General features: G+C 38.6%; 1 protein-coding gene across 4 annotated transcripts in view; it reads right to left on the bottom strand.

Moving 5' to 3' along the window:
- Positions 1-12,717, bottom strand: part of LOC135310820 (splicing regulatory glutamine/lysine-rich protein 1-like) — a 50,022-nt gene extending 37,305 nt beyond the window's left edge. For 2 of the 4 annotated variants that reach the window (XM_064439832.1, XM_064439831.1), the window contains exons 1-2: positions 12,494-12,717; positions 1,864-1,997 (exon numbers count right to left, since the gene is read on the bottom strand). In XM_064439832.1, the coding sequence (XP_064295902.1) occupies positions 1,864-1,997; positions 12,494-12,654 (295 nt within the window). In that variant the 5' untranslated portion in view covers positions 12,655-12,717. Of the gene's footprint in view, positions 1-1,863; positions 1,998-12,493 lie in introns of those variants that run through there. The other 2 variants (XM_064439835.1, XM_064439833.1) reach the window with 1 other exon arrangement.
- Between the last annotated feature and the right edge of the window lie 216 nt (positions 12,718-12,933).

Here is a 12,933-nt window from a genome sequence, read left to right on the forward strand (position 1 = left end):
GGGTTGGAACAAGATTTCTCAGAACCTTGATTTCATTCTCCTTCCACTCATTGTCTACCATCAAGAGACCCAGGAAAATATAGCTTTACCTGCCTATTGCCATATCACGTCAGGCAGCGATCTCATCACAAGAAAAACACCAGGAAGTGTTGTTCATTCATTAGGCAGCAATCTTTCCTCTCTGGCAGTACTGAACCAGTGTTAAGGTCTTTTCAATGACACATAAAACTAAGATCCTGAAGAATTTGTAGTCAATTATTTAAGGGCAATTTTTCAATAAAGACTCTGGCCTGATACATTTTGCCTACCCAAAGCCTCTACAAAACTTCAGGTGGATACAGCAATATCTTCTTTGTAGTTTAAGAACAAGTCAAGTTCCAAAAATAAAACCAAAAAGCCTCCAAAACAAAGCATAAAAGCAACTAAAAATCTAGGCTTCACAAAGACTTGTTAATATGCCCATATTAACAAGGCTACAAGAACAGACAGTATATTGTAGGTCATTTTAGAGTCTATGTAATTTTGGAGACTTGTCAGAGTTTGCTAGGAACACCCCAGACCATTATTACAGCAGCACTAATCTCATACTCTCCAGATCATGATGTGGCCAATATGCCAAAAAATGGTACTCTGGGACTACTGTTAACAAACTCCAAGAAGTCAACAGTATTTTTTGAACCAAAACCTGACTCTTGCAATTAGAAGAGTCCTGTTAATAGGAGATATTTCTGGACTTGCTGCAGTTTATGGATCAATCATTCTAAAGAATGTTGTTCATGGCAAAACAGCTACCGTGTTCAAAGTAAAGTTAGCTTCACTCCACCAGCTGGAATGTTTCCACTCCAAAGAGGCAAAAAGTCCAGATCCAAATAGGCAGACTCAATTCCCACAATGATCCCAATGAAGTTAATGGGGCTCTGCCTAACTCTAGCAATCTGCCTACAGTAGAGCCATGCCTCATAGAATTGTATTCAGATCTCGGACAGTATACTAATAAGAATAACCTTGTATTCAACTCATCCATAAAAGCATGACCTCAAAGCTAGTTAAAGGAACACTTGTAGATTTAGTATTCACCAAGCATTTTATTGTATTAAGAGTTATAAAAATATTTTACACTAGAAGCATTTCTGTACAGCTGATAGCATTTTTAAAGAGATATCTAAAATCAAAAAAGAGTACCAGTATGCATAAGAAAGCCTTTTTATTGCATACAAAGTAAAATTTTCCACAGGAACAAGAAAAGAAAACTGATTTTTTTTTAATTAAACCAGCAGACAAACATTTATATTCAAACAGAAGTTATCACCACAATGAAAAATATTTTAGATTAGATTAATCCAAAATGGTCAAATGCATATATCACATGTCTACAAGACAAAATTTGGATTCAGGCTAAAAAAAAAGGAAAATATAATTAGTATCTTAAAAAAAATTAAAAAAAACCCCACCGCACCAAGGGCGATACATTAAGATCCAAACTGCTATGTTATCGGTGCTAGGAAATTGCCTAATCTTTCCAGTGCTCCATTGACTTCAGTGAGAACTTTGTGTGGGAATAAGCTTACCAACACAAACCATATTGAAGGGAATTATTTTACCTTCTTTTCCCCCCAAAAATGTAATAATTATGGAAAACTGAATTATCCTAATTTAAATCAACTGATTTTTTTCTAATGCTGAATTTCAATTAAATCTATACAATTGGGTTTCTTCATTCAATTTTCAATTTTGTTTCAAGACTTTTTTTTTCAAAAGCAATAAAATAAAACAACAGAGCACCACCTCCTTACATAGAAAGCTTAAAACAATTAGCAGACAGGACAAAGACCAACATTACACAAGAATGTCTGAAATACCAACCTTCTGCGCAGGGCACAACTATCAAAGCTCTGTCAATAAAAACCGTGTTAGTTAGATGCTGGGCCACACCAACACTTGATGCTTCACGAAACTTAATATAACATACTTTGGAGGAAAAAGCAAGAGGTGCGTTGCTGCAAGATAAAAGGAAAAAACCCAGTTAGCCATATTAAATAATTGTATGCATGCATTTTCAACTATTATTTCTTAATTAAAAAAAAGAAAAGTTTTAGACTTCCTGGAAAAGTCACCCAAAAGACAAGAATATAGAAATTTACTAATTTGCCCACTTAAGTCACTAAAAAAAAGCATAGCATAGCCCCTCCTCCTTTTAAATGGAAACTTACAGAAGCCAAAATCCCAAATTAACAAGTCTGATTTTCTTTACAAACCTTGCTAAATGGCATTCACCAGTACATTCAAAATTACTATTTTAAGTAGCACATTTACTCAACACATTTGTCAAGTAAATAATTTATAGTTTACCTTTTATCCTCAAAATAATCCTTGTTTAAGGATTCAAACAATAAACCCAGTCATTTTTAGTGGGTCCTTCAAATATTAGCCCATATTAACCGAGTATCTTTCTTAGGCCTTCACAAAATAAGTTTTGTTAATTCATATTAAGATAAAAGCAGTTCTTGAGAGTTCTTTCAAATGTTAGGTCTTAGATCACTAATGTAACAAAAATCCTTTTTATCATCTGCCTTAGTTTAGTATAGTGTAGTACAGGATAAATCAGAGGAGGTAGAAGGAATTCACTATTAAGCTAGAATAAGGAAGAAAATTATAAATATGTTGGGTAATTTGATTTTCCATTAGAAAGCACACCAACAGAGGTCAGAAAGCACAATACGTAAGCTTGAACAAAAAAATCTTGATACAAAAAAAGTTTGCTTTAAAAAAATGTATTCCCCCTAACCAAGGTTTATACTCTTTATACAAGCAGTTTATTTCTTCATATGAAGTAAATACAGGTGAAACCTTAAAAGACAATATAATAGGGTATTGCTGGAACATCAGCAAGTTCCATTTGAAAAAAACATCTGTCTTCTAGCAAAGTAGTAAATCATGGAAAATACACTGCATCAACTGTTTAATACTGACCCTCCCTCAACTGAAACAGAAACATTTGACAACTTTCTGGAAGTACCAGAAGCAGTTCAAGTTTAGCCCAATCCATCTTGTAGTCCCTCAAATTCCAAGCAGGTACTCCCAAAGTAGTTGTATGGAATTAGGCTTTAGTATTTAAATACAAACTCAGAAGTTTTAGTTTTATTATTTCATCATAAATGAACCAAGAACTTAGACTAAGGCAGGCAGATTGGTATGTTTCTGGCTACCAGAAAGGTAACATCTAGGTAAAATATCTAGAGAGCTAGCCAACTTCAGAATGGCAACCAGAAACATTTATGATGGAATTCTGTGAAACCAAAGACATTGAGGAAGCAAAAATAAACGGGGTGGGAGAAACATAAACATGAAAGTCAACCTTATATGATTTAGAAAAACATTGCAAGATGACTACATTTCTTCTGTCTGTTTAGTTTGTCTGTAGCGGACAATGTTTTCACAGTTTCAAGTTTTCATGTTCAAGAAGGAAATAAATGTATGTCATGGTTTCAGCTGGGATAGAGTTAATTTTCTTCACTCTAGCTGGTATAGTGCTGTGCTTTGAAATTAGCATGGAAAAAAAAACCCGTTGAGATAACACACAGATGTTTAGGCTGTTGCTGGGTAGCGCTTATACTAGTCAAGGACATGTCTAGCCTCCCATGCTCTGCTGGGTGCACAAGAAGCCGGGAGGGGAGGGGGCACAGCTAAGACAGTGGATTCAAACTGACCAAAGGGATATTCCATATCATGTAACGTCATGCCCAGTATGCTAACTGGGAGGGGCTGGCCGGGGGAGGGAGGGAGCAATCGCGGCTCAGGGACGGGCAGCGTCGGTCGGCGGGTGGTGAGCGGTTGTATCGGTCGTGTTTCTGCATTTTTGTTCCCTGTTTTCCCTTTCCTTCCTTTTCCCTTTTATTATATTAACATTATTGTCATTATTATCATAATCATTTATCATCATCATCATTCTATTGTAGTTATTAAACTGTGCTTATCTCAACCCACAAGTTCTTTTGCTCGTCCGATTCTCTTCCCCATCCCACAGGGGTGGGGGGCGGGGTGAGTGGGCGGCTGCGTGGTGTTCAGTTGCCAGCTGAGGCTGAACCACGACAATGTATAAAATAGCTTTTGAGCCATCTGTAAGGTCTTGGTTCAGAACAGTTTCTATCAGAGCTGACAAAGAGCAATGACTTTCTCAGTACTCAGCAGAAATGTTTGCATACAACTTATGATCTTACATATTCTGAAGAGCCAGACTGCTCACTGCAAAGATTTTTTTTTTTTTAATGGCCATAGGGTTTTTTCATTTGTTTTGGTTTGGAAGGTGAAGGGGGTGGAAGGGAGTCTGTGTGCATGGGTTTGGGAGGGAGGATGTTTTGGGTTTTTGGTTGTTGTTTGGGGTTTGTTTGTTTTTAAATACACATGCCACTGTTACAACCCAAATGGCTGAAGCCTCCACTGAAGATTCTGTGATCCACACTTCTAACATCTCTTCGCTTTTTCCTTTTTTGTTTTCATTGCTAACTGTGCTGGTTTTGGCTGGGATAGAGTTAATTTTCTTCACTGTAGCTGGCATAGTGCCGATGACACACTGATGTTTTATTGTTGTTAAGTAGCACCTATAGTAGTTAGGGACCTTTCCAGCTTCCCATGCTCTGCTGGGTGCACAAGAAGCCGGGAGGGGAGGGGCCACAGCCAGGACACCTGACCCAAACTGGCCAATGGGATATTCCATACCATATGATGTCACGACCAGTATATTAACTGGGGGAGTTGGCACATGCGGGGGAGCCGTTGCACCTCGGGGACTGGTGGCATTGGGTCAGCGGATGGTGAGCGGCTGCGTCACGTGTTGTTTTTGTTGTTTATTCCCCCTTCCCCCCGCCCTGGGTTTTGCCTCTTTCTCTTGTTATTTTCCTTTTCATTACATTATTATTATTGTTATTATTGTTTTATTTTAACTATTAAACTGTTCTTATCTCAACTCACGAGTTCTCACTTTTACCCTTCTGATTCTCTCTCCCATCCTGCTGGTGGGGGGGTGACTGAGCAGCTGTGTGGGACTTAGTTGCTGGCTGGGGCTAAACCACAACACTAACTCAGTAGGCTTCATAAGAAGTCTTTCTTAAAGCAGAGAAGTCCTATTCTGTTTTAATTCCTTTTGTTCCATTTTTTCTGCCAACCTTTTCTGAGGCTGAATTGAGGTAGTCGTAGTCTTCTTCCTAGGGTTACAAAGCATGGATGCAAAAAAGCAAGTCCTACATCTCTGATTTAAGGTTACTATAATTTAGTTTCTTTAGGAAAGCAAGAAAACTAAAAAAGGAAATAAAGATCTGAATAGTATTCAGATGTTTCTGCCATTTTTGTTTTCCTTTGTAGGGAGACAGTAACATTCATCTCCCAACAGAACAACCACCAACCAAAAACAGAAGAACAACCTATTCAGAAAGCTACAGTGAAAAAAAAAAAAATCAAATAAAAGGCTACAAAACATCCCTCTAAGGGTCCAAATTTTCTCAGGGTGGTGGTGGAGACAACAACAGAAATTAATAACCTATCATAAGATGTTCTGGAATAATTGTGCAGATCACATTTAAATAAGGCTCTGTATGTTTTATCCCAAAGTCACTGCAGGATATAACTATGTCTAAGAAACACTTGTCTGTACTAGCCTCCAAGACCACTCCAGAACATCCAGAAGCAAACAGTATTATAGCAGAGCTTTCAACACCTAATGTAGACAGTTTGTGCCTCCCTGCTTTCAAATAATTCATTCTGCAAAAATTCAATTGTTGCTCAATAAAGCTTATCAATATTTAACTGTTCAAAAATCCTCTTACAGCCACATTTGAAGCTTATTGCTATAATTTTGAAGCCTCTGAAACACAGACTTCAACTGGGTGACAAGCATAATGCAAAAGCATGATTAGGACTAAGAATCTGATTACAGATGTCACTGGTCTCCTAGTGTGCCAGAACCCAATTCTAAACTGTATGAGTAGTTAGCATACTGGAGTACATACCCAAGGCAAAAGACCTGCCACACCTGCAAACCAGCCTCAGATTTGAAATGTACTGCAAACTGAAAGTAATCTATAACTACTGGTCTCGGTCTTGTTCGGAACTGTGAGAAAAAGAAGCCATACTTCATCTTCACACAAAAGTCTATTTAAACAACCAACAAAAAGGTACCAAATTAATACTTTCTTGGACAACACATTTTGTAAGTTTAAGTGCAAGTAATTTTAGGCTGATTAAAAAAAAAACACCAACAACAAAACAAACAAAAAAACCCCACCCAAAAAAAATCATGCAGCAAGGAGACAAAAGTTTCACAGAATATTCTACAAAGCAGGGAATACAGCATACCCTCTCATGCTCCTGGCATCACCACACAAGCGTGGTTTCTCAGAGATCTTTTGCACACAGGGCTTGGAGGATGCCTCCCTCTTACCTCCTTAATGGCCTCTGTGTATTCCCACTTGAGAAAACTCAATAAGCACTGAAAGTTTTGCAAATAGCAAACTGAGGAGCACTTGTTAAACAGCGACAGCAATTCTCCATTCTCAACATAGGAATTCAGATCTCTAGCCAAATCAGGACCATACACAGGTATTCAAAACTTCAGGAGTTTTTCCTCAGACTGATGACAAAATATCACTGAAGCTGACAGCAAAGTCCCACTAAAGCCACCCTCTTCTACGCAGAAGTGGCAAATCCACGCTGAAGCCCTGACATAGTAACAACTGTTAGTACATAAACTAATTGTCACAGACTGCAACTGTAATAATATTTTCTGGTCTTGTTGACTGTTTCACCCTATCTAACCATAATTTTCCAAGTCATTCTCATATACACCTTTAACTTTTCCTTACAATATTTAAATCTTTAGCTTCAGGAAGAAACCAGATCTCATTTGGTAAAATGAGAAACCTGCAATTCAGTCATCCTATTTTCCTCAAGATGTAAGCAAAAGGGAAAATACTATACGTACAAGTAAATTAAAAACCCAACAACATCGAAATCCTATTTCCTGAAAGGATTTTACAATCATCCCTTACTTTCCTTTCTGAGCAGTTGGTATAAAAAAAAAAGTGCAAATTCACTGAATATCCTTCTTCTCAAGACTAAAGCCCTGTTTATGGGACAGGGAAGAAGAGGTGACCAAAATTCTTGGAAATAGTAATGAAATGGAATGAAAGGGGTCTTTGAGCACTGAAAACTACCTACAGCACTCTTTAAGAGACAAGTCTTACAAGGAAAGGGTTAAAAAAACCTCATGAAGTCAAAGTTTCTTGGGCAAGTTTTTGATGCCAACTTTAAATCAATACAGCAGACAGTTGTAGCATGATAAAACAAACTCAGCTAGTCTCTTTAAGATTTGATAATCAAATACAAATTAAGAGTAAAATGAGTGGATAAAAAACCCTACCTCTTCTCCTACCTCCACATAACTTATACTTGTCTACTGATGTTATTCATCAAATAGGTGCTTTCAATTTTTAGATTAAAGTTTCAATGGAAAGCCTTCCAGAGAGCAGAACAGTATATAGCTGTACAATCAAGTCAAATTTAAAATTTTCTTGTAAGAAAATATTTAAATACAAACAGCCATCAGTAACAAGCGTCTCTGACCCACTGAAAGATGATTCACATTAATGGCTTTCCAATAAAAAGAAGTATTGCTTTCAGTGCCAATGAAGCCTCACTGACAAGTAGCTAAAATCAGGATGATGACTGTATGGAAATAACTTCTTTAGTGCCAAGAGTTTCCAATGCCCTCAACACTGAATCTGAAAGTGGGCTACTCGCAGTCACACAGGCCTCTGGAAAATAACAGTAATAATAAAATAGCATTTACTGCCACCTGCATAAAGCGTGAAAGTCTCTAATACACGAGATAGACACTTCCTCATGGACAACTAGGCTTTCAGGAACATGACAGGTATGAAATCCATCCTTCTTAAAGGGACATCTGATTAGCAGTGACTGAAGAAACTGAAGGGCTTTGGTGAATGAAGATAAAACATGAAGTGACAAACTACCAAAGAGCATAGTGTGATTTGACTCAACGTTCATAAAAGTCTTCCCAATCAATTCAGTATACAAAATAAAGGACCTGAACAGAAACTGCTCCTTTAAAAATCACAGTCTTAAGATATTAACTGCTGGGAAAAGTCACCAGGTTCAGGAAGCTTGCTAGGAATACCGAAGAGTCATCTTAAAGAACCTGCATTTTATTTAACGCATTAAGAAACAGAGGTGATTTCTCTCTCTTCCCCTCCACATTTCACATGCTTACAAGAATTTCAAGTGAGCTAATCTAACATTAATATGTTTTCTATTTATTGAAATCTGTAAGTAATTATATTCAACAATTGAGACTTCCTGTCAGTTTTTTTTAAAGAAATTATCTGTTGCGCTCTATAAAACCAAGGGACATGTTAATGACAGGAGACTGGAGAAATGCAGAAATGGATAAAAAGGATCTCTCCTCTCTTATAATGCTAGTTCAGACAACCATAGCATAGCCTTATACTTTGTTCTACAATCATTGAAAAGCCTATAGGTGCCAGATACATCATCCTCACTGCCCAGTAAGTCATAAACATTCTCTTTTTTTCATACAAGTCAGCAGTAGCGTACTGCACAACGAATTATAGTGAAACGGTGTTATCAAAGGAATTTCCTATAAGGTTGAAATGATCACCTGATCAAATTCACCACTTCTACAAACCTCTTGAATTCTTCTGACAGAGCAAAATATCAGAGGATTAGGAAGAAGCAAAAAAAAAAAACCAACCACCAAAACAAAACAAAAAAAAACATCCAAAGCTAGCATGTAATGCTGCATCTTCCAAGAATGGGGAAAAGTATTTCAAAAAGAAATTAAATTATCAAGAGCAATGCTCCAAAATGATCCGTGCCCTTGACCAAGTTAATTCACAAATACCAGAATGAGATTTATTTCATTATTTCATTATTTCATTCAATTATTTCATTATTTCATTAAAAAACCAAAAGGCAGTTTTGTTATTAAAAAAATTGAGTATTTAATACAATCAGATTTTATGGATTTTCAGCAGATTAAGGGAAAAAGTAGAAGGCTGACAAACATGAATGACTTGGAAGAGGTGATGGATAATTTATACTTGTATTTGGAAAGACCATAATGCTGGATTAGAAAAAGGGGAGTCTATATGCTTTATAAAGTGTGTGTGTACGCATGTACATATACATACATATGTCTATATATTTTGTTTACTGTTGAGCATCAACAGAACTAGAAGTTCATATCCATTAGAAATAAACATGCCCAGCAAAGGCAATGGGATTACAAATATTACAGTAAATCTCTTAACTTGAATGCCCTTTTTTTTTAACACATGAGGATGCATACAGAAGAGAACACAGCTTCGCTCTGCTCTGCAAACTCATGCTTGACTAAGTAAAAATATTTTGTGTGTAGGCTGAATATTTGCAATACAGAATTAGAGAGAAAACAAGTTACAATTCTACACAATGCGACATGTAACTTTATTTCACCACATCACTTTATCTATAAAAGAGTTAGGATAATACTCTTAATATTACACTATATATTATTCTTGAAACAAGAACTGTTGGCTTTATTTTTTTAACTATGTGCTTCTACACAAAGGCTAGCAAAGGGGGTCCCAGTCTCGGTGAAAACCTTTCCTTAACTTAGGTAACACAATTATTCTCGAAAAACTGAAAACTACCATGTTACCTTTCTCTTATTCCTCAGCATTAAATAAATTTAAAGGAGCATATTAATATTTGTCATTCAGTAGTCAATATCCATGAGATCTGTAATTCACTAATTCAATTTACTGAATTATGTTTTTCAGCTAGAAACCAGACTGAAAAGCGGGTTTCCTGCTGTTCCATGAAGGTAGCAAAATTCACGCTCTAGAATACATCAGAAGTTTGGATTGCTTACAGAAATGTTTTTAAACCTAAGACTAGGATGACATAAATTTTTGTATGATGTTGACTTTAATGTAAAAAGCAAACTTCCTTTTTAATTGAATTACTAGAAATAATTTTTTTAAATTAAGCCTTAAATTGTTAAATACCTAAGAAAAAATAGGAGCAGAAAATAATTTTAACAAATTGCAGACATCTATTGTAGCATCTTTTTGTTTGGGATACCTTTGCTACCTGTGCACTTGTCAATGAAACACTATTTTCTGAACTTATTATTAAAATATATTTTCAGGGGTCAATAGGAAGCATGTTTTTACTGTTTCACAAGAAGGGCATTAGATTTAGATTAAATTTTTTTTTCTCTCTCCAAGGTAATAATTTCAAAGTCGGGTCAAATGTCCAGAACTATTTGGCAAGGAAATGCATATTTGTAAAAGTTATGCATAAAAACTGTAAATAGAACCAAGAGTAAAGTAAGTAATCACAATCCCACATCCTATCTCTGAAAACTAAAGTAATCGTTTAGAACTGATGTTTACTGCATTATAACCCTGACATTTCCAAGTCAAAACCAGCTATGGTACTGGATTTTAATATTTTATGTGTATACACAGACTGGCAAAATTTTATACATAGGCACAAACATTATTTGCATACGAATGTCAAGAAAATATCTATTTGCCTTAAAATCTGCTATATAACTTAGTGAAAAATAAGAGCAACAGCTATAACAAAAAAATATACTAAGTCAGAAGAAAACAAGTGTATTAAGTATATTGTGGAACAAGTCCAAAGTAAAAACCTAGAAAACTGTACAAAAATCACCATAAATCTATTAAAGAGTGTTTAAAACTTGGTAAGGCTGTTTTATCTTTACATGATTGAATGCCTATTACATATACTTTATATACACATTAAAATCACATTTAATTTTTTCAGAATGGCCCCATTCAAACGTAGCCAAATATAATCGAGTAACAGATAAAAATAGACAAATACTAACTTTTTTGCTATTTAGTTTTTAAGAAATTGAATTTTTATTCCTGTCTTCTTTGTATTAAAATTGAAGTATGGATGTGAATTACTCCCTCTGTCCCTTTCTGGTATTCCTATTTAATTTTCATAAGGAAAATGAAAAGATAAATAGTTTGAAAGAGCACGTCTGTCATTCACTTCCTAATACAACAGACGCGTTAAGAAAAAAATATTTCTTTTCCTCCCCTGTTCTGTTGACCACCAACTACTTAAAAGAAACATTAAGGTTAGCAAAATAACAATATTATCTCCCATCTCAGTGGATCCCTCGCATGCAGCTAACATAATGAGAACACCTACAATTTAGAGAAACATGTAACGTCCATTATTATCTTTTATTTCCTGCAAACGTCTTATCGGGGGTATTTCTGAGCACAGGGCAGGTACCGTTCCTCTGTTAACAGCTATGCTGGCTTCTGTTCGAGCGGCCCTTTCTCAAAGGAGAAAAGAGCCCTTCGAACAAAAAGAGTTGGTCCCGCCGGTACGCATCGCCCGGGTGGCACGGCCTAGCAGCCAACCGGGCGAGGGTCGAGCCTGGAGCACTCCCGCCCGACCACCCTCCGCTTGGAATAAGTCCGAGCAAAGAGAAAAGTGGGCCACAGAAAAGAAGTTTACAGGAAAAGGGGGGAAGCGCTTCGGGGCAGGCGGGGAGCACGCTTCTACAGAACTGTGTACAGTTCTGGTCCCCACTATACAAAAAGGATGCGGACAGGCTGGCAGGGGTCCAGAGAAGGGCCACCAAGATGATCAGAGGACTGGGGAGCCTGCCATATGAGCATAGGCTAGGAGAGCTGGGTTTGTTCAGCCTTGAGAAAAGGAGGTTTAGAGGGGATCTCATTACAATGTACCAGTACTTAAGGGGTAGCTACAAAGAAGATGGAGACTCCCTTTTTACAAGGAGTCACATGGACAGGACAAGGGGAATGGACACAAGTTGCTCTTGGGGAGATTCCGATTGGACACCAGAGGAAAATTTTTCACATTGAGGACAGTCAACCATTGGAATAATCTCCCCAGGGAAGTGGTTGACTCAGCCACATTGGACACTTTTAAGATTCGGCTGGACAGGGTGCTGGGCCATCTTGTCTAGACTGTGCTCTTCCTAGAAAGGTTGGACTAGATGATCCCTGAGGTCCCTTCCAACCTGTGATTCTCGCCAGGCCTTAGGTTGTGACTCAGTGCCAGCAGTCTCCACCGGGTGGCCGCGGCCCTGGCCGCCGCCACCACGAGAACACAAAGCCCGTCGTGTTTCTACAGGCCGCTCCGGAGATACCGCAGTTACTCCCCTCCTCCGGACCAGGGCCGCCATCTTAGGTCCGGGCGAAGCCTCTTTTCCCTAACGCTCCTGCCCCATACAAAGGGGTGCGACCACGTGATTCCCCTCCCTGTGGGGGAAACTCTGGTGCCCACACTCAAGATGGCACATAAGGCCTTCTCTCTCTCCCCTTCCCTCTATCCTCCCAATCCCTCTAGGCCTCTCCCTCATCCCAAGTCTATCGCTCCAGAGGCCAGCGCAGGCCCTACTTACTCTGGAGGGTAGAGGCGCAACTCCTCGATGTCTCCCAGGAAGCCGAAGAGAGTCCGCATCTGATCACTGGTCACTGTTGAGGACAGGTTCGTGACCTGGATGACAGACGTAGGGCCCAAGGGGAAGCCAAGCGGTACCCCGATCCCTCCACTGCTCATCATGGCGGAGCCCGCGCGATCGCTACCCTTGTGGCAGTGCCACACAGCCGGAGAGGCGGGCCTGACGACAGAGAGGAGCGCGCGGTGTCTGCCAGAGCGTCCTAGCGTGCGGGCGCTCTAGCGGCGAACTCGACTGCTCCCTGGGGGTATTTCTGGGCGGGCAGCCGTTCTTCCCGTGCCGGCTGGGGCTCGTGGGGGAGCGGGCACTCTCCCTCCACACAGACAAGGCTTCGAGCTCAGCCGTGAGGGCTCCTCTTGTGGGGGGGACGACACGACCTCACC

The sequence above is a fragment of the Phalacrocorax carbo genome, assembly GCF_963921805.1.
Source record: "Phalacrocorax carbo chromosome W unlocalized genomic scaffold, bPhaCar2.1 SUPER_W_unloc_10, whole genome shotgun sequence".
Lineage (NCBI taxonomy): Eukaryota > Metazoa > Chordata > Aves > Suliformes > Phalacrocoracidae > Phalacrocorax > Phalacrocorax carbo.